General features: G+C 38.0%; 1 protein-coding gene across 1 annotated transcript in view; it reads left to right on the plus strand.

Annotated features, from left to right (window-relative positions):
- The window catches only part of CNTNAP4 (contactin associated protein family member 4), a 214761-nt gene extending 204189 nt beyond the window's left edge, over nucleotides 1-10572 (plus strand). Inside the window, exons 22-24 of the mRNA XM_088519940.1 lie at nucleotides 2822-3040; nucleotides 3401-3472; nucleotides 10016-10572. Coding sequence (XP_088376066.1) covers nucleotides 2822-3040; nucleotides 3401-3472; nucleotides 10016-10209 — 485 coding nt within the window. The 3' untranslated portion in view covers nucleotides 10210-10572. The remainder of the gene's footprint in view (nucleotides 1-2821; nucleotides 3041-3400; nucleotides 3473-10015) is intronic.
- The last annotated feature ends 12537 nt before the right edge of the window (nucleotides 10573-23109 follow it).

A 23109-nucleotide genomic window follows, 5' to 3' on the forward strand; every position in this document is an offset into this window, starting at 1 on the left:
CAGATGACATCCACCGCTCTCTCCTCCTCTACCCAGTCAGTCATTCCAACATGGAAGGCTATCAGGTTAGCCAAGCATGATTCTGACTACTCCTGAGCAGCTTCTTATCCTCCACATGTTTGGAGACAACAGCCAGGATGAGCTGTTCCATGACTTTTCCAGGGATGGAGGTGAGGCTGACTGGCCTATAGTTGCCTGGGCCCTTCTCCCTGCCATTTTTGAAGACTGGTATGACATTGGCTTTCTTCCAGTCTTCTGGCACCTCCCCCATTCCTGAGGACCTTTCAAAGATGATGGAGAGCAGCTTAGCAATAATGTCTTCCAGCTCACGCAGCACTCTGGGGTGCATCCCATTCGGGCCCATAGATTTGTGGATGTCAAGTTTCCCTAAGTGCTCTCTGACCTCATCTTCCTCTACTCAGGGCAAGTCTTCCTCTCTCCAGGCATCTTCTCTTGTTTCTAGGTTCTGGGATTCCAGAAGGTTGCCCTTGGTAAACACTGAAACGAAGAAGTAACTCTGCTTCTTCTGTGTCTTTCGTAACCAGGGCACTCATGCTGTTCACCAGCGGACACACGTTTTGCCTAATTTTCCTTTTACCATGAATATATTTGAAAAAGCTCTTCTTGTTATTTTTAACATCTCTTGCTAGATTTAATTATAGAAGCTCACGGTCCAGAAAACTGATTATTTAATGAGTTAATTTTAGTGGATTTTCCTCAAATCCCTACTTTCTTGTGAAATCATCAACAACAACATACCAAAGCATATATACTTTTTGATCTATACATGGAAGGCTTCCTGAGTGTGAGCATGGTGCACTTTATTTCCCACAGATGTATCCTGAATGCTCTAATTTACCTGATCTAAAAAAGTTATGGTGTTGTAACTTGCAACAGTGTTGTAGGTGCAACACTACTATACATATACTGCAGAAACAAAATCCAAATGTGATTGAAATCATCATATATGTTGATATATCCTGTATGTAATAAGCACTTCCATGCAAAAAAAATCTATAATAAAACACAGAAAATGAAGGATTTTTCAATAATCTGTTCTGAGTACACTATTATCATCTTCAGCTGTGAAATTTAATTGCATGTCAAATGTTCATTTTTTTTTCTAGTGGGTAGATTAAATAAAAGAAAAAAGTTTTGCTGACTGAGATGATAGGCAAGCTAGAAAAGGTTAGACAAAGAAGAGATCTGAGATAAGGTAAAATTTGACTGGTGTTTGAAAAAAATGAACGTTCGATTACCATCATCATAAAAGCAGAGGTGACCAAGTTTAAATCTTTTGACTGCACAGTTCTTACCTTGAAATTTTCTGTTAGGAAATCTCTGTCTGCTAACTTTCAACACTGCTTTGTATAGGACCGATGGTTTGTTTGCTTGCTGGTTTGTTCTTTTCTTTTTGAATGAGGAAATGTGGGTGGGGTAATTTAGTCTGTATTTTCTGAAAACTTTTGAGTATATTTCACAAATGAGTTGTTATAAAGATGCCTAAGGGTGAACTATTTTAACTTTTTGCAAAGCACTCTCTCTGATAAAAAAATACCTTTTTTAGTGTGTCATTTTTGGTCTGGAAAATTTGACAAAAAATCTCCAAAGCTTATTTCTTTTTTTTTTTCCCACCTTTGTTACTTGGTCTAATGTGAACCTTAACTTTATCTCTATAGAGTTTCCTAACCGATGAGTCAACTGAACCCTAACTAGTATGTAGTTTATTTCTATATTATATACTGGCATATCTGCCAAATGCTTTGCAAAGAAACCAGAAGTTAGTAAAAAATCCTTCAGTTAAAGTTAAACATCCATATTTTATGTAGTCTACTAATTCAGATAGCCAGACATTTGGTTAATATCCACCTACCTAATAGTATACTGGCATCTGAAGAAGATGTTTTCTTATTACTTTAGGACATTTCAGTAAAACACATTAGCCCATTTTTTACTATTAAACTAATGACACTGAAGATTGCATTGTACATTGGTATTTAAAATTCTTATGGTAGCCACTGTAAAGATCACAAGTTGATCCATGTGTTCTAGGATAAGATGGAGTAGTAAATGAAAGAGATAACATTTCTACTTATTTAAAAGTTTAAAATTTATTTTCTTTAAGAGTCTACTTGGTGCAATTAGAACTTCCAGAGTTTTTGCTTAAATTAGAACTGTCAGAGTGAAGAAGATGGATTCAGTTTTTTTTTAGTGAAAAAATAATAACAATAATAAATAGTATCATCTTTAAAACATACAGTCAGTTGGAACTACATATATATATATATGTATATACATGAATTTCACAGAAAATTATCATGACATCTTTCCTGAATCTGAGGTGATTTTTTGAGGCTGTTTGTTTTGACAAAGTTGATGATAGTGTGATGGGGTAGATATATCAATCTGTAGAAAACATATGATCCAGTAATATACATATTTATGAGAAGGAGCCTAATAAAATATGTATTTTTCATAAACACATGCTACATCCTTATCTTTTTTGCAGAATGAAAAAAATGATACTTTTTAATTTAGATATTTTAGTTACATTTTAATCTTTTTGCTTTAGAACTTGCTATACTACGCTAAAAGTATTTTCCACAGCAGACTGACAACTAGAATCCTTAAAAATTATTGAATGTATCTGACAGTGTTTTAATTAAAGACGGACAAGAAAGGAATGCAGTGAATGTACATATGTTGCTGTAACTCAAATATACTCAGAGGAACACAGGTTAATTATTCATTTATTCTTCTGTCACTTTATTTTATACATTTGCACTATGATTAATTGTATTTTGTTCCTTTTGATTAACAGAAAGCAGTGATGTAGATGAGGAGACTATGAAGGCAAACTCTCAGGGGTTTATTGGATGTCTCTCTTCAGTGCAGTTCAACCACATTGCTCCTTTGAAGGCTGCGCTGCATCACAGCAGCTCAGCCCCCATCATCGTAAAGGGACACTTCACTGAATCCAACTGTGGCACATTAACTGGAGCTGACTCAACATCCAGTGAAACAACCCACTCATTTGCAGGTAGCATATGGTTTCCACTTGCTAATCTCTAAAGCAACATCTAAGTAGAGGACTCATGACCTGCATCACTACTGGCCTTATTTTTTTTTTTTAACATGTGTTAACACCTCAGGGATAATTTGAAAACTAATTCTCTTCTCTTTGTTCCTACTTCCCCTTATCTTGCCTTTGTCTTTTCCTCTGAACATTTTCATTTTTCTCTTTGTCTCTCTAAAGTGTGATCTACATCACTGATATTCGCACTCTTATAGAACTCACGAGTGCCACAGTACTGCATGTATGCTGCAACCATATGTGATTATCTTGAGAATCCTCCTTCCTTCTTTTTGTCTGTCATTTTCTTTCCTTTTTCTGCTGCAGATCATTCTGGACCAGTAGATGAGGGAGAGCCCTTAGCTAATGCAATCAGAAGTGACTCTGCAATTATTGGAGGTAATAGGGTCTATAACAACATAACTCAAATCTTAGTTTTCTAATAACTATGAGTCTTTCAATGCTGATGTGAAGTCAGTGGAAATTTTCTGTGCACAAGGGGAAAAAAAAAGACAAGGGTTTGGTTTTATTGCAAGTGGCATGTGTTGAAAGATGAAGATAGAAAGTGTGTTTTAAAGCAGTAACTTTCCGGTTTTCTTGAGAGTTGTGTCATCAGTGTTTCCGTATTTTGGGATACTCTGCTGAAGTACCAGACATTAAGAACAGGTTTTAATCCTGTATAATGCTATTTTTCTAAGACTTAGTAATAAGCTGTTTGGATGTGTTGTTGCAAATAGCGTATGTTTTAAAAAGAGCAACGTTTGCTCTTCGGCTGTGTCAAAACAGTACTTTTTGCTACAAGGGTGAGTTCAAAGTGAAGTATCTCTGTTTAATATAACTCAGCAGCATAGAGATGTTTTAGGGGGAAATGGGTGGTTGCATTCCTTGAATTAATCTTTTGGCACTTTGAGATGTGTTTCGTTTTAATTATTATTTAGAAAACAATAAATTCTAGGGCAGAAAACCACTTTCACTAATTTAAGCTTATAAAAAAGTTAATGTTAAAATATATTTTAAATATTTAATTACTTTGATCTAAACTATCTTTTTTCACTTTTTTTCTTATCATTTCTTTTGAAATGATATCTAGTTCAAAGATAAATACAAATGATCATCCACAAACATTTTTTGAAATACTTATTTTTAATGAAGACACAGTGGAAGAACCACACACATTTTAGTTGCTCCTAAAGCAAATATGATGATAGTACCTTTACTTGCCCTTACAGAAAATATTTGCTATGTAGCTTAGGAGAAAAGTTCTGTGCTTGAAATACAGGGCTGATAATCAGGATATACAAGTTAAATTACTATGTCTTCCTGACTGGCCATCATTTGAGCTGAGATCCTTACCAATAGCAACTGGGAAGCCTACCAGTTCTGCATCTTTAGATGCAAACACAGGCTGTGTGGAGAGTTAATGTGAGTCTTAACATGGAGAGTTTGGGGATATGGAGACCACAGGAAATTTTCATTTCCCATCACTGATGCTGAATATGGCTTTGGCAGCTCAACCTTTTGTTTGTTTGTTTGTTTTTAATGAATGTTTGTGCAAACTTTCCCCTGTGAGATATTCTGGTGGTATTTCTTCCTTGGGGTGAAGGTGAGGGAACAAAACATGTTTTCACTCCTGAAATATGGTATTTCAACTCTGTAATTCAGTAGCTCTAGTCACTTCAACAAGAATAAGGAATAAAGATAGGGAAAGTCTTTGACCCTTTAAGTTTGAAATAGGTTTCTTTTCTAAGAGCCTGAAGAGCCTGAACAGACAACTCACATAATGAGATTTAGTGAAATAAAGCTGCCAAGGCTTCTCACAGAGGATAAAAGCATTTAAGGTTATGGAAGGTAGAATTAAGACTGGAAACCGCTGTCACCTGTACATCTGACATTTAAATACCTGATACTTGCCATTTAAGTATATGCTAAGGTCAGTACCTGCTGACTTATGGTTCTATCTCTTAAGCTGCTAAAGAGGTAATAAGGGGTAATCAATTCTAGAAGCTCCCTTGCTTATACAGTATTATTTATGTTCGAATGGTTTGGAGCTGTTTATTCATTTGACTGTCCCAAAACAAGAATCTAAGGTAAAAGTATAGCAGCATTAGATTTGTAAAAACTAATAGGAGGTTCACTTTATAGTACTGATCCTCAACAGAAACAGATCTAAGTGATTATAGAATAAATATTTTGTAAATTACAATGAAAATACAGTGAACAAGTCTTTTTATACGCACAAACTTTGAGAAATTTGGCACTGAATTCAATGAAATCAGAATTTCAAGGGCAGTTTCTGAGTTTGGTGGGTCTAACTGCCAAAAATGACCTTATTGTTGCAAAAGGTATTACTTTACATATGTATCTGTATATAAAGATTGCTTTGTGTACTAGACAATCTAGTGTGGGTGGGTAATTCTAAGTATGCTAGCAACAAAGCCATTTTGGAACTTCAAACTGCGATTAAAGTTTTTCAAGATAATAATAATCTCACATTTTTATTGTGGAAATATGGACTCACAGATTTTGTTTTTTAATGCTAAATCTAGTTGTTTCAAAGACAAATAAAATAAAATAAAATAAAATAAAATAAAATAAAATAAAATAAAATAAAATAAAATAAGTAAAGAATATAGAATAAAAAGAACTGTATAATATACACCAAAAGGCCCTTGTAATTTTCCTTAAACCAATATAATTCCAGTGAAAATTAATTGTACCATTTCACCTGCTTTGGATTTGAGCCCTTATACTTACTTAGATTTTACAGGCTAACAATGTCATGTAAATAAAAAAATCTATGTCTGTTAACATAAAAGAAATATGGCTCATATTAGAGAATGAGAAATGGAAAAATGTTGCGTTTTGGCTGCGAATGGATGGTCCATTTTTATCTACAGGACTCTACTTGAGGACTTGAGAAAACTAGGAAAGGGGAAGAATGTCCACTTTTTGAGGAGGATTGGATTAGGGATTATTTAGAAAAACTGGACACCCATAAATCTATGGGCCCGAATGGAATGCACCCAAGGGTGCTGAGGGAGCGGATGGGGGTTATTACTCAGGCACTCTCCATCATCTTCAAGAGGTCATAGAGAGTGGAGGAGATGCCAGGGAACTGGAAGAAAGCGTCACTCCAGTCTTCAAAAACAGCAAGAAGGAGGTCCCAGGAAACTACAGGCCAGTCAGCCTCACCTCCATCCCTGGAAAATAGTGGAACAGCTCATCCCAGAGATCATGTCAAGGAAAAGAAGGTAATCAGGAGCAGTCAACATGGAAGGGGAAGTCATGTTTGACCAACCTGATAGCCTTCTACAATGTGATAACTGACTGGCTGGATGAGGGGAGCACCATGGATGTTGTCTACCTTGACTTCAGCAAGGCTTTTGACATCATCTCCCATAACATCCTCATAGGAAAGCTCCAAAGTGTGGGTTAAATGAGTGACAGTGAGGTGAATTCAGAATCGGCTGGATGGCACAGTTCAGAGGACGTGATAAACGGGAGGTCTAGTTGGAGGCCTGCGGCCAGTGGTGTACCCCAGGGGTCAGTACTGGGCCCAGTGCTGTTCATCTTTTTCATCAATGACTGGAATGAGGGGACAGAGTGCACTCTCAGCAAGTTTGCTGATGATACCAAACTGAGTGGAGTTGCTGACATTCCAGAGGTCTGTGCTGCCATTCAGAGGGACCTAGATGGATTGGAGAGTTGGGCAGAGAGGAACCTCACCAGCTTCAAAAGGGACAAGTTCAGGGTCCTGCACCTGGAGAAGAATAACCCCAGAAACCAGTACAGATTAGGGGCTGACCTTCTGGAGAGCAGCTCTGAAGAGAGCGATCTGGGAGTCCTTGTTGACAACAAGTTAACGATGAGGCAGCAATATGCCCTTGTGACCAAGAAGGCCAATGGGATCCTGACCTGCATTAGGCGGAGCATTGCCAGCAGGTCGAGGGAGGTGATCCTCCCCCTCTCCTTCCTGATCCAGTGTCAGGGGAGGTTTCCATACAATCCCAAGAGCGAGATTAAGACACAAACAGGGTCAAATGCTATACAACCTTGTTAGCTTTATTCTCATAAGCACAATAGGACAGAGAGAAGATGAAGAGAAAAAGAAAGAAAGATAAGCAAGCAAGTGGGAGAGATGCAACAAGCTTATAGTTACCACCACCACCAGTCCAGCTAAGTGTCGCTGGCTTCGCTTCGGTGCAGATAGAGGTGCCTCAGTGCAGGTAAGGTGCACACCTCGGTGCAAGTGATATTCAGGGAAAGAAGCTGGGCATCTTGGTGCAGGTGATGATCTAATGTCAGCTGCTCTGGTGGGCACTGCTGAGACAGGTCTCGAGCTGATCTTCCCAGAGACAGCATGCTGAGGCCAAGTACATAGCTGATATTATAGTCTTCCCATAGACTAGATACTGGGGTTAAGAAGTGTAAATGGGGAGAGATAATGCCCTTGTTTGGGTCTTGAGCTCATCTTCCTAGAGACAAGATACCGGGGCATTGTTCAGGTAAATGGTATGTCAACAACATTGAGACAAACACAATCCATAACAGTCTCTTACATCTCCTCAGTTCTGGTGAGGCCACATCTGGAGCACTGTGTGCAGTTCTTGGCTCCCCAATACAGGAGGGACATGAACTTCTAGGGAGGGTCCAGCACAGAGTGACAAAGATGATTAAGGGACTGGTGCATCTATCTAATGAGGAAGACTAAGCGAGCTGGGCCTCTTTAACCTGGAGAAGAGAAGATTGAGAGGGGATCTGAACATATATGTACAAATACCTGAGAGGTGAATGCAAAGAAGATGGGGCCAAATTCTTCTCCGTGGTGGCCAGTGACAGGACAAGGGATAATGGGTATCAATTAAAATACAGGAAGTTCTATCTCCATATAAAAAAGAACTTTTTTGCTATGCAGGTGACAGAGCCCTTAAAGAGGCTGCCCAGAGAGGTTGTGGAGTCTCCTTCTCTGGAGATCTTCAAAACCCACCGGGATGCCACCCTGTGCCACGTGCTTATGTAGGGGGGTTGGACTGGCTGATCTCCAGGGGCCCCTTCAACCTCAAACATTCTGTGTGATTCTGTGACTTTTTGGCATTAAGTATTTTTATTTTGCTTACAGTAGGAATTACCGTAGCCTACATTATTTATAAGATTATTCTACCTTGTATGGCACAACTACTGAACTACAATCATTTCTCAGACTATTTATTATTTTTTCTTCCCTGCAGTGAAGTCCTGCTTCCTGCCTCTCTGTTTGACAAGCACTTTCTGCTTCTTTTTCATTTCTTTCCTCTCTGAATTCCTTTCCTCCGAAACTCCTGGCTCATCAGCTTGAACAGGGACTAAGATCAACCTGAGGGTGGAGGGAGGGTGAGGGAAAGAGGGCTGGAAGTCTGTAGCCTTGCAAATATCCTTGCAGGATGTATTTCTTTCATCACTGCTCCTAACTTGTTCCTCTGGGAGCAGCATAACACTGGTAAACATTTCAATAAATTTTAAATATTTGTCTTTAAGATTAAGTGCCTAATATATGTTGTCTCTTGGATGTCAGATATGTAGCACTTACAATATCTCAGTAAATCCCTGTGTAAAGTTTTACTTATTTTGCTCATTTCTTTTCTATCTGTTCAGCCAGAACAGTATAGTACAGGTGGCTGTAGTGATAATGCTTTTACCGTTTTGGATGGGATTATTAAAGATGCTGGAAAAGGAAGCTCACTGTCCCCTGGATAGGTACTGACTCTGCTCACTTAGCTTAGAACTGTGCTCAGTTCACCTAACAGTGCAGTGCACAGCCATATCTAGGATGTCAACTTGAGTGCTACAAACTTACAGGGAAACCAGTAAGACTTTTTTTTTTTTTCTTTTTTCCTTTTGAACACACAGTGATCCTTGTTTTTCACCCCTATCTTCTGTATTTTGTCTACTTTCTATTCATTGCAATGGGAAAGTCATGTAGATAGGAGCCTTACTTAAAGAAGATCATGAAAAACTTCAAAAGGAAAAGCAGTTAGGTGGAGTGAGTCTCTTCTACAAGGCAGATTAAATGTTAGATGTTTTGTCCCATTTGATCTGAAAGTAGGCAGCTATAAACCCTGGCCAATATTAACTAGAGTCCCTGTGATAAACTGCTGTACATTTTGCTTTCTGAATACTCCTCTCTAAAGGCATTTTTAATCAAGAACACTCACCTGTGGTCTGAACTGATTTGCATGGAGTACTGGTTACGAATGGGATTAATTTGGTGTAACCACACCTTCGGTTTTACCGTATACAGACAAAACTGGCCTGAGACCCATTTCAGGAGACATAACGCTTTTTTCCTGTGTATCTCTTGTGCTCCACCTATGCTCTCCAGATCCCTTATTCAGAGCTGGAGCAATGACATGAGTAGATGGGCAGTGGAAGGCTGACATGGGTCTCTGTGTCCCCTTCCCTCCCAATGGGCAGGTGGGTGAGGGAGATGAAGAGTATGAATAACTGAGGGAAGGAAAATACATTGTCCTGAGTGAAGAAGAAGAGCAAAGCTGGGATGGTGCCTTGTGTCATTCCATGTCCTAACCTGGTGGCAAAGTTCTTGAAGAGTAGTTCCTCAAGCCTGCAGTGGCTTTAGCCATGAGAGTGGCTGAGAGCTGGGTGCTGGTGAAGACAGCCACATGATTTACCCTAAATCTCAACTGGTTTTGCCTTCAAAAGTTTCAAAAATATGGTTTCTGTGTTAGGTTTTAGTATCTGTAGCATGTAAAATTGGAAATGTTTGCTTTGTAGGGAATGTTGCAGTAATATTTCTGGTGGAAAAGCAGATATGGCTTCCTACTTCTTGGGCTTCTTGGTAGCCCACTTCACTATACAACAGTCTTTCTTTCTTTGGCCTAGTCCCTAGCCCATATTTTATTATTTGCATGTTCTGTTTTGTGACTTGTCTCTCTTTTCTCTTTGTAGGTGTGATAGCAGTCGTGATATTCATCCTACTTTGCATCACTGCCATAGCCATTCGCATTTATAAAAAAAAAAGCACCTATTCAAAAAATGAGCCAAAAGGATCTGAAAACGAAGATGGCGCTGAGTCTACACTGAAAAATGAGCTCAATGTGCAAAACCCAGCCAATGAAAATCAAAAGGAGTATTTTTTCTGATTGGCATTTGAGATTTAATTTAACATAATAATATGACAGTCTGTCTTTCTTGCCAAGCCAGGGGCTCTTAATGGACAGAAAAAGCTCTTGCACTCTTCAGCGAATGCAATGGATTTGAGACCTATTATACTGCATATGTTCAGTCTCAGTGATTGCTATAGGAGGCCTCTTTAAATTACATGCATTCCTTAGCTATTATACTGTAAATGCATTTTATGTAACAGTGAATTAGATATTGTAACCAATTTCATTGTTGGTAGTTTCCGACTGTTCTGATGTAACCTTCTAACAACTAAAGTTTAACGTACATACTGAATATGATTTTTGAGTGGGAAAATTGTTATGAAGCTATTCCCATCCTTCTCTTTAAAATTTGATTCTAGAATTTTGTTCAAGGTTAAAGACGGATTTCTAACAGTTTATGTTACTAAAGAAATTCTGCTCTGTTGCTTTATGGTGATCCCTTTTACTTTTTGAACCTGAAAATGCCTTTTGAACTGCTGTTGGCTGGTGTCAGCATCTGCTTGTGAGCCATGAAGTCAGGTGTCCAAAACAAACTGTACTTTTTTTCCTGGGGATATGACCAATGTCCTTACTATCTCTTCTCTTTGGCAAGTCTATCAGGGCTTACCAGTGAAGGGTATACAGTGTGTTGATATGCTGTGAAGTCTCTTTTATAATAGGTTTTCATTCATGATTAAGAGGTGGCCTCAAGATAGAACTGTACATATTTCAAGCATTTTAAATAAAATGAGCACCACAGAAAATAGCATTTCACTTGCAAAGATGAAGTTAAATATTAATAATATTTACATTATCAAGAGAAACAGCACCAAAAGATAGTCAAAATTATTTTTCCTAATAAATTTTGAGAATTAGAAATTACTTCCTCTGTGAAGCAGTAATGTGTCCTTTGTACAAAGTCAGGGATGTATTCTCTGAAAATGTTGCATCTCTGATCTTCTCCAGACCTCCAGGTTAAATAATTCTGCTTTATAGAAAAAGTTCCTGGTTGCTATGGCATTAAAAAAGTAGAGAATTTAGAGTCTAGTACAATGGCTGATATTTTAATAGTTTGGCTCTTCACCCATAATAGTATCTATCTACTATACCTCAGTGAGATAATGTCTGAGTGCAAGTACCGCTCAAAATTAAACAGATATTCAGTATCTTCAGAATGTAAATAAAAGCTGTCTATGATTTTGTACAAAAGAATTATGGGACAAGCAGGGTAGGATTAAGTTGTCTAACCAGAATGTCACTTTAAATAATATTGGGGATCTGAAATATGTGTAGCCTGGTGGGCATGTTACAAGATCTACAGAAGATATGTGTCCTTTAGAAGAGCATACTGAAGTTGAGTAGGACAAAGATGTCTAAAATGGCACTAGATACCTTCATTCAGGTCACTAGTTCCCACCCAAAAAGTTTTGTTTGTGACTTTTTTCAAATATAAAGCTATGTGCCTAGAACTTGGAACTAGCGAAGGATTCAGGACTTCTGAGTCTCTGAGGATTTGTAAGATTTACATTTCAAAATATTTAGAACTGATTTATATCTTCTCCCATTGAAAGCAGTGATAATACTCCTTTCAGTGAGAAGGAGCAGAGCTAGACCCTGTACTGTGAACTTTAGAAAATATTTATCATAGATAATTGAGAACATTATAAAGGCCCATGAACCTGAGATGATGTGCCAAAGTCTTCAGTGTTTAAATTACTTTACATAAATTATAGATGTAAATAAATGTCAAGCTGAGATATCTTTGATAATATTATCCCTTAAAGTTTTAATGCTTAACTCCCTTAAAGCTTTAATGAAGATTTACTTCACTTTTAGGAAAAAAAGGTCAACCCCCCAATCTCAGCAAACAAAAATCATACAGATCATGATGAACAGGTATTTTGTTCTATTCATTTTTGTAGCTCTGGGTGCATCTCTACTTGTAAACGAAATTGATTTAGGACCTAAGTTGAAGAAGTGGGCATCCATACCATGTATGTGTTATTATATCCCATGGTACTGTTTGGTTTACGATAACTAGCTCACTTATAGAAAGGTAGAACCAGAATATGTGAGGGGAGGGATACTGGACTGTTTCCAAAATGTGATATGTGTGAACAAAACCAATTTAATGCATGAGGAGAGAAGGAGATGAAAAACACATGTCCTTGAGTCAGATCAGCCAGTCCACCCACTCTTTAGTGTACTACTTTAGACACTCTCAGTCTAGCCGGTTACTTTAAAGTATGAACTATGTGCCCTTCTCTTCAAAGATTTCATCTAGGTTGAATTTGAGAGGAGTCTTTCTAAAGACTTCCCTGCAAGTTAGTCCTCTAAGTCTCAGGAGTCTTTTGCTTTCTCATGGTAGATGTGCCAATGTCCACCCTCTTGCATCATTTATAACAACTCTTTTAACACTGACTTACTGTAAGAGCCCCAGTTATCCCTAATTTATTCAGTGCAGAAGATAGTGACTGTGGGGCAAAATTTGTGTGATGGTAATATTATAATACATTAGACACTTCACGAAAAGGAACAATATGTTTAATCATAAAACAGTTTTCATTTGCTACTTATAATAACCTAATAAATCCCAAAACCTGCCCACACCAGGACAAGTTGGAAGTTTGTTCAGTCTAAATTTCCAGTCATTTTTTTGTCTCTTCCATTTCTTAGTGATCTTGACATTGTGTACGTCAGTGGAGACAAAGGTTTCTGACTTTTCTTTGTTTTCTTCCAAATGAACAGTTGTTTTTTTCACTATTCTGTAGGTCTTTTTTAAAGGCGACAGGAAGGCAATACCTGAGTAAACCCCCAATTTCACAGAATAGTGAAAAGGGGCTGGGGATAAATGCCTGTATGAATGAAACACTATGACATTCAAAGATCTTTTTATGGCACTTTTTATGTGAAGAATTCTAAAGAGAAAAACAGGTAGATTTTGTTGAATACACTTCTATCTGCAGATTTGTAGCATACAGTAATCATATCTCTCAAAAGAAGTAAGGACCCATTTTCCTCCATAGAAAGAGTGATCATTTATTCGTTACCTGAATCCAGAATATACAGATTCATAGTCAATGAAGCAGCATTTTACATTATTTGCTGCTTTTTTGTGGGTACAACAAAATGGTGGCATCAACGTGAGCTGAGACATTGTACACCATTGTGCTGTCCCTCCTTTCCAGTGTGCGACCTTTCACCTCTATGTTAATAAAATAAACACTTTTTAAAATAACGTGAGGAAAATATTTTTTTTAAAAAAAAAGTATTAAAAAGTTTAAAAGTGGGGACAATATTCTGATTTTTTTTTAACAGTAAAGAAATGTAGAAGTGCACATAATATATTGATGAGTGTGGTTATTTATAGATGTAACAACGGAGTGCTAATGTAACAAATCCACTATACAGTGACACCTTTTCTGCGACAATTTTTTTTTCTTAAACACATTAGAAAATAAATAATAGCATGAGTGTTGGTACACTTTTAAAACTTTGACGGGTTCTCACTAAAAATGGGGTGTATTGTATAATCCCAACTAAAAAAAAAGAAAAAAAAACATGAACAATATTCAGCATATAAACATGATTTAGTCTGATTTGGGAAAAGCATTTGCAGCACAATACCATGTTGTATAGAGAGGGAATATGTAATAATCTGAGTGCTCAACTTCAGGTGAAACACACTAACACACTAACAGCCGAAATGAAATAAATTTAAAACACTGCTATTCATGGAAGTGAAATATAGGAAAGTAGTATGTAAGAGAAAACATTTCAAAGTTGCCTAAATTAGACTACAGATTCAGATTTAGATTCAGATACTAAGAAAACTGCAACAACAGTGTAAGATAAAGTCAAATGTGACTAAATTACTTTGACAAATAATTGTAAAAGTTTAAAATTCTGAGGAAGTTTTGGCTGTACAAACCGTATGATGCCAGAGGGAATATAAAGTGTTCTTTAGCAACAGAAAGTACTTGCTAAGTCAGGAAATTTAACGTAAAAAAAAAAAAAAAAAAAAAAAAAAAAGCATGTGGCCCGTTCTCTGGGTGCAGTAGTAGAACATGCAAAAATATACAAAAAGCACTAAAACTGCTAATAAGAGAAAATAAAGCAGGCAAAATAGGGGTGCCATGATCTTTATTTTTTTTTTTAATTACCAAGAATTTTTACCTTATCCTCCTACATTAATATTGCAAAGAACTAGCACTATTTTGGTTACATAATCTAACCCTTTTAATCTCTATTCCCATCATTGACAAGAAATGAATCAAACATTATAACCACGTTGCAGGGTGGTGGATGCCTTTTCTTAAAAAAAAAAAAAAAAAAGACATAAATCACATTTGTTTTTGTATCTATTTCTAACTTTCGTCTGTGGTGAAATTCTGATGTTGCTAACATTTGATATAAATAACACTGAATAAATGAAATCTGAAGTCTTTATCAAAAGCATGATAAATCTGCAGGAAAAAAATCTCAATACATACATGCATGACACACACGTATATACATGTGTGCAAGTAAATGAATCTAGTCAAAGATAGGATTGCTGGTATTTTACCACTTTCTTTATATAATATTAAATACTGAAAAAAATAGCTTAGAGTTCAGAAACTGCCTCACCAGTTTACAATATATTCAGTCTATTTCACAAAATGCTTAAGATGTCTTTCTTCAAGAAAACAAAAGATCCCTTAAAAATCTCTCATAGAACAAAAAATGTAGAGAAGTCGACAGAGAAGAAACTGGCAAAATAGAAAATAGAAAAAGACTCTTATACCAATACATTTAAAATCATCCTTCTACCAAACATTAAATCACTTTTAGGAAATATTCATATTTATACTTTCAGATTAGGTGAGGCAGGGAGCATTAGTGAGACTCCTAGAAGACTTCAGAAGGGAAATGACTACTCAAAATCCTTTTGATGTTCGAGGAAACTGCAGAGGAGTTGTCAATGGATTACATTAGATTTCATAAGGCACAACTTGTCATCCTGAATCACTATGAAACGAACTACAAAAATAGTGGTGTGGCCAGTAAAATGCCATATGGTAAACCTTGTGTGTTATACTTTTTAAAACAACATATTATTTAGTGTGTCTAGCTTATTCAGATATGCGCTAGAAATTGTTAATCCAAATGTAATGTAATCATTTGGAGTCTATGAATATTCTGAAAAGAGAGCATTTCAAGTAACATGTAAGTCCAACATTAACCTAACTGAGACACCCATCATAAAATCTTCGGAACAAAAAAAAAAAAAAAAAAAAGCAAAGATTGCAAAAGTAGATCTGCTGCAAATCACAAATTCAGCAATGGGTATCTGTTTACAGTTAAATTAGGTAGCTAACAGACTTTTGGCACAGTTCCATAATACAAGAAGTGTGTAGTATGAGGTCTAGCTGAGGAGTCCAAAAATATATATCCCATCTTTTAAATCTATAAAAAAAAGATATCAACCTCAAAAGATATCATTTGTACGATAGGGAGAAAATACTAAAGTTTTTAATGGATTGATTTATCGATATTTTTAATGTTCTTTGAAGAGGAAAACTTTTATAGAAGTGGAACTTTTATTTATCAAATGATGCAATGGTAAGTATGTAACTAACAGTAATTATACATGATTTTCCATTTTATTTTAAGACTATTTCTGGAGATAGTCCTTTTCCTTGCAAAGAGAAATAATAGATTTTTCATGTTCTTTTGTGCATAAGGATAGATACATCAATAATGGGGGGAAGAAAACATCTTGGACTATTTGGTGTAGTGTAGATCTGGTTGCCAATGTTATCAGTCATTACAGTCCAGAAGATTTTTGTCTAGGTAGAGAGGAAATACTTAAAGTAAACAAGATTGGTGTTATATGAATGAATACATACAAAACTTGATTTATAACAATATGTCTGCATTATTGCATGATGTCTTTTGCTAATTTTTTATTTCAAGGGGAATATCACACATATGCAATTTAAGAGGAACTCTTAGTTTGTACCTAATAGCCTCAGAAGCTTCATTAATCTTTTCTTTTTTCTGCTTTTTAGTTACCAGAGAACTAATTTTCCTACCAACAAGATTTGCTAGAGTTAAAATACTTGATTTTTTAGAAGACAGTGAAAAAAATCCTCTCTTCTAATAATCTTTAAATCTACTCCACATGTTAAGACTCTTTGTCTAGATGAAAGAATGTTTTGTATTTATACGCATGTACAAAGTAGCATATTTATTACTTTAAAGGAATTACATACTGATTTTATTTTCAAGAAAGCAAAGGAGCAGACGATATTTATATTACAGAAATGTATCATCATGAAAAAAATTACAAAGGTTGTTACAAAATATTAATAGTTTTAAAAATAATAGACACCTTGAGTAAGAAAACATTCAGAAATAGTCACTGACTCTTTTCTAATTATTGGTTGGTATTTCCAATATGATTTTTTTTTTTCTGAAGAGATCTTCAGAAAAAAAAAAAAGAAGAATCACTAGAAAGAGACAATTCTACTAGCTCAGGAAAAAGTAATCACTCCATTAAGGTCCCTTGCTATGGGAATCCAAATTTCTCTTATCTGCAAAATCATACAGTATTTCCTGACAAACAGGAAGTCCTTTAACAATTACTAGGTTTTGATTATAAATCAGAAAGAACATTATTCCTGCACAGCAAAAGTTTTCCACAAAATTAATATTGTTCAGATGGATCATTCAGATGGATCTATAAATCAGTACCCCCATTGAATTTTTTTCTGTTACATTGCTCTGATGATTTTCTCTCTTTGATGTACAAGTAAATAATACGTGCACATCTGAATGAAAGTGCTTTTTCATTAATTCATTGCATTAAGATAAGAGTATTATGTGTCAGGTGTTTTACAGATGAAGTCTGCTGCTAAGTGGCAGTAAGAATGGTTATGTTTATATTCCTTTTCATTACCCCCATTGCATTCATATACCTTTACATAACATACAGTACTATATTTTTGACACATTCCCAGATCACACATTCAGGATAGTAGTGCAAAATTCGTAAGAAAGGAGAATTAGAAAGAGGAAATTTCTTTGTTGATAAATTGTTTTTGTAAAACTTCTTGAGAATATGTTCTTTTATAGCACCTTTTCAATTCACATTTTTTTTTTTTTTTGGATCGTGTTGTCAAGCACATCTCCTTTGAATTATTTCTTTTGTAAAATGAGCTAACTAGCTTCAATCTGATATCTAGATGTCTATTTGCTTCAATAAAATATATCAATCTGAAAATTAAGCACAAAATGAAATACCTAATACATACCACCTCTTTACAAAATAATAGCAATAATTAACAGTCTTCTGAAACTGCATAATCTTTGTGTGCCTAGGGTTGCCTTGACTTTTATGCCTTATTTTATGATTACAAGTAAACCTATTTAGTTTAAACCTGTTTGAATCTAATTAGAAAAGCATTAGTAAATGACTGTTATTCAGTACTCTAGAATGGTTAAGTGCTGCATTTGAGAAATGGAATGTATTTTAAATGAGACAAATAACACTTTCTATGCTAGGAGCGCTGCCCTTATGCAATACCTGCTTGCCCAGTGTGGTACTTACTGGTGATTAACAATCCTTTCTCCATTACCAGACTCATAATAGGGGTCCATACTACACCATAATATCCTTAAAAAGCAAATACATGTGCAGTAAACCTGTTTTATCGCTTCCTTCTAGCCTGTTTCACATCCTCTGCGAATTTCCTTATCTTTTACATCACTGGATAGGATTGTAATTATGTAATTAATGGAGAGTCTAGAATTGTTTTTAGATGTAAGGTTGTTGCAAGTGGGTGTCGAGGGTCAGTTTCCAGTTAGTTAACAGTAGGCCACGCCAGTGAGTTGTAGCCAGCCCTAGGACAGCATGGCACTCTCATTTCCACATGGCTGCACTGTGCCATACCATATTATGAACACTTCTGTGTCCTTAGGTTGAATTCTCAGAAAAAAAAAAAAAAAAATGTGCTGCCTATTTTCAGAGCACAGTTCTGGAAAGCATCATCTAAGAGATGAGCTAACTGGAGCGCAGCTCTGTTCCTTAATTCATAGCCAGAGAAGGAAGAGCAAAGTGTAACGGTGTAGGTGCTCCTCACCATGTGTCACACTAAGTGGTGGGAAGTTATAATTCTCTTACTGTGCTTGAATTTCCAAACTGCAGTGCCAGTGTTTAAGAAATAGCTGTGCTTGGTGCTCCATATTCCCAAGACTAGACCAGTAGGTGCACAGTGTATCAGGTAGGTACTTCCTGCTCAGATAGAAAGCAAACAAGCCAAGACCAGGGACTCTTCTCCCCAGAGCCAGCCATGGACCTGGACCTGGCTCTGTTCTTGCTGTATAAGGCAAGAAAATAATACCTCATAATGCTCCAAACAGGAAAGGGCTCCTCAGCCTCTTCCAGACAGTATCATCAAGTTCTTCAAAAGTATGCATTCACATCTGAGGCTCAGCTATGTGCATTGCATTGTGAAAGCAAATTTCTAAACATACAACTGAAATGAACAACATTTATAACTATAAATTGATTAGATGAATTAATCAGGTAGTTTTGAAAATCTCATCAGAAGAATTATAAACATCTTTGATGATTGTCTAAATTTTGGTAAGTCTTACTTAGGTACCTGCCACCACTTCTCTTTAGGTTAGAATATCCTAAGTAGAACTTGTACTGAATTTTTATTTACCATGGTGCAGTCTAGGTTATTATAGAGTAATCAGAACTTAGTAAATGATATCAGGAGACAGTATTCCAACAAGACCAGTCCAAAGAGATATTCCAGGGCATTTTTTACTGTTGTTTACCTGCACGGATTTCTATACATCTGTGCAAGACTGAATAGTAGAATGAAGAGTCATATTCTGTTTTTTTATTTTAACAATTATCTGTGCTCTAACTTTTTATTTTGTTTAAAGTGGGAGCTGTTCAGTTTTAGAAGTGATATATGCTGACAGTGATGTAGGGAGCAGAAATACTCAAATAGCCAGTAGCTTTTCCTTTATGTACTTTCTAGATGCCAGACTCTCCTTCACCAATAGCTATTAAAATAGAGCTATGGCAATGAATGAACCAAAGCATATCATGTAGCATAATATTTTTCAGTATCATTTGTAAAAAGGGTTGTCTTGCTTTAAATTCTTGATTGAATTAGTTTGTTAATACATTGCATATATCAAATTTTATGGCGTTGTTTCAATATAATATAAAATTATATGTGATACAATAAAAGGAAAAGTGACTTAAAAGCTGGGAAAAAACCCTACTGATAATGCTCAGAGCACTATTTAATACTAGACTGACAAATATCTGCATATCTTCAGGATATACTCAGTTACCTGAGGTCAAATAACAAAAGACCAAAAACTAGAAACTCAGTACCCTAATGGGTTTTGATATTGTAATTTTTAAATAGTATTTATAAGCCTATTGCAGTTCTTTTCGAATAATCAGTGGTATCATTTATCTAAAAAATATCACCAAAGCATAAACTATCTGTACAATATTGTGGGGAAATTGCTTAAGAAAGAGGAAATTAGACAAAAGCTAGGGCTTAACAGAAGTTCTGGAATTACAGAGGCTTGCTTGAGGTGAAAGACAGTCATCCACTTCCAGGATGGTTGGAATGTACGGAATCTACTTTGCCACGATTCCGTTGGCGACACAATTTGCCCTCTTAGCACACACTGATAAGAGTAAGCGAAAAATGGAGCAGAATAGAGGCACCATGGCCAAACTTCGTTGCGTTCCCTGCAGAGGTAGTAACCTCATGGTGCTGTGCAGCTGATAAGTGAATGGAAGGTGGAACGCAGTGAAGATACTGTGGCCAAACTTTGTTGGAACCCCTGAAGATGTGGCGACCTAGTGGTACCATGTAGGTGATAAGCCACATATCGTGTGATAGGATGTCTGCTGCTGGGCCAACAATGGTGACAGACACCAAACACACATCCATCCCAAAAGTTACTTGCCTCCAAGGTACAGCACTCCTCCCTGAGCGTTCTCTCTATTTTTTTCAATTGACTTGAGAGATTTTGTTCTCCTCTATCCTGTGAAGTTGTGTTCTCCTCTATCCTGCCAATGAGGGGAATGGATATGAGAAAGAAAAGGTGGATATTACAGGTTAACAGTCACCGGTCTTGGCAAAGCGATTTTGGTTTCTGTGACCATAGGACTTTGTTTGAAGGTCACCAGCTAGTGGGGAAAGATGGGAGCCACCTCAGCAAGAGGGGCACATGTGTCTTTGCCAAAAGGTTGGGCAGCCTAGTTAGGAGGGCTAAGCAAGAAGGGGAATGGGGAGTGTTACATGGACAGGGCAATCAGGATCACAATGCCAGAAGGCGTCCAGTGGGAGTGTGGTAATGGAGAAGTGAGTATAGGAGAGGATTATAGAGGTTCTTCTTTCATTCCGCCCGGGAAACCTGCAGGCTCGATTACTTCTCTTAAATGCCTGTACACCAATGTACACAGCATGGAGAATGAACAGGAGGAACTGGAGATCTGCATGTGGTTCCAGCATCATAATCTCATTGGAATTACAGAGACATGGTGGTACAGCTCACTATACTGGAGTGCTGCCATGGAAGGCTATGTGCTTTTTAGGAAGGACGGACTCGGAAGGAGAAGTGGTGGAGTTGCTCTTTATGTGAGAGAGCAACACGAATGCATACAGCTCAACCTGGGGGTAGATGATGAGTGAGCTGAGAGCTTGTGGATAAGGATTAGAGGGCAGAGTAGTGTGAGACATACTGCGGTATGCATTTGCTACAGGTCACCTAATCAGGTTGAGGAAGTTGATGAGGCTTTCTACAAACAGATGGAAGTAGCTTCACGGTCACAGGCCTTTGTTCTCATTGGGGACTTCACCTACCCTGACATCAACTGGAAAGACAACACAGCCAGACACAAACAGTCCTGGAGGTTTCTGCAGTGTGTTGATGATAACTTTTTAACACAGATTGTGAAGGAGCCAGCAAGGAGAGGTGAGTACTGGACCTCATACTAACAAATAGAGAGGGACTTGTAGGAGATGTGAAGGTGGGAGTAGCCTCGGCTGCAGTGATCATGGCTGGTTGAGCTTAGGATCCAACGAGGAGGAAGCAGGTCTGTAAGTAGCTTTGCAACCATGGACTTCAGGAGGGCCAACTTTGGCCTCTTCAGAGACCCCCTTACAAGAATCACGTGGGCTAGGGCTCTGAAAGAGAGAGGGGCTTCAGAGAGCTGATCAGTAGCCAAGCAGCACTTCCTCCATGCTCAGGAGCAGCGCTTCCCTTTCAGTAAGAAGTCAGGCACTGGGGGCAGGAGGCCTGTGTGGATGAGCAAAGAGCTGCCAGCAAAACTCAAGCAGAAAAAGTCACTATACAGAAAGTGGAAAAAAGGATAGGCTCCTTGAAAGGAATATAAGAATGTTGTCATGGAATGCAGAGATGTGCAAGGAAAGCTATTGGAATTAAATCTGGCAAGAGATGTTAAAAATAACAAGAGGTTTTTCAAATATATCAATGGCAAAAGGAAGATCAGGAAAACCGTGAGTCCGTAGGTGAACAGCATGGGTGCCCTGGTCACAAAAGACACAGAAAAAGCAGAGTTCGTTTCAGTGTTTACCAAGCGCAACCTTCTGGAATCACAGAACCTAGAAACAAGAGAAGATGCCTGAAGAGAGGAAGACTTGCCCTGGGTAGAGGAAGATGGGGTCAGAGAGCACTTAGGGAAACTCGCCATCCACAAATCTATAGGCCCGAATGGGATGCACCCAGAGTGCTGCGTGAGCTGGAAGATGTTATTGCTAAGCTGCTCTCCATCATCTTTGAAAGGTCATCAGGAATGGGGGGAGGTGCCAGAAAGCCGGTCTTCAAAAATGGCAAGAAGAAGGGCCCAGGCAACTACAGGCCAGTCAGCCTCACCTCCCTCCCTGGAAAAGTCATGGAACAGCTCATCCTGGCTGTTGTCTCCAAACGTGGAGGATAAGAAGCTGCTCAGGAGTAGTCAGAATGGATTCACCAAGGGGAAATCATGCTTGGCTAACCTTATAGCCTTTTATGATGGAATGACCAGCTGGGTAGATGAGGAGAGAGTGGTGGATGTCACCTGTCTGGACTTCAGCAAGGCTTTTGACACCGTCCCTCACAGTGTCCTCCTGGGCAAGCTCCAGAAGTGTGTGTTAGATGAGTGGACACCGAGGTGGATTAACAACTGTCTGGGTGACAGAGCCCACAGCATGGTGATCAGCACTGCAGAGTCTAGTTGGAGGCCTGTAGCTAGTGGTGTCCCCCAGGGGTCAGTCCTCAGTCCAGTCCTGTTCAATTTATTCATCAATGACCTGGATGAAGGCACAGAGCGCTCCCGCAGCAAGTTTGCTGATGATACCAAACTGGGCGGAGTAGCCGATACCCCAGAGGGCTGCGCTGCCATCCAGAGGGACCTGTACAGACTGGACAACTGGGCAGTGAGAAATCTTATGAAATTTATCAAGGCCAAGTGCAAGGTCCTGCACCTGGGGAGGAATAACCACAGACACCAATACAGGCTGGGGACTGACCTTCTGGAGAGGAGCTCTGCAGAGAAGGACCTGGTCGTCATGGTGGGCAACAAGTTGACCACGAGGCAGCAGTGTGCCTTCGTGATCAAGAAGGCCAGTGGGATTCTGGGGTGCATTAAGAAGAGTGTTTCCAGCAGGTCAAGGGAGGTGATCCTGTCCCTCTACTCAGCCCTGGTGAGGCCACATCCAGAGTACTGTGTCCAGTTCTAGGCCACCCAGTACAAGAGGGATTTGGATCTACTGGAGAGAGTGCAGCACAGGGCTACGAGGACGATCAGGGGCCTGGAACTTCTGTCCTATGAGGAAAGACTGAGAGAGCTGGGCCTGTTCAGCC

Source organism: Tinamus guttatus, unplaced genomic scaffold (assembly GCF_059628265.1).
Source record: "Tinamus guttatus ecotype Peru unplaced genomic scaffold, ASM5962826v1 Tinamus_guttatus_pri_ptg000076l, whole genome shotgun sequence".
NCBI classification, from domain to species: Eukaryota; Metazoa; Chordata; class Aves; order Tinamiformes; family Tinamidae; genus Tinamus; species Tinamus guttatus.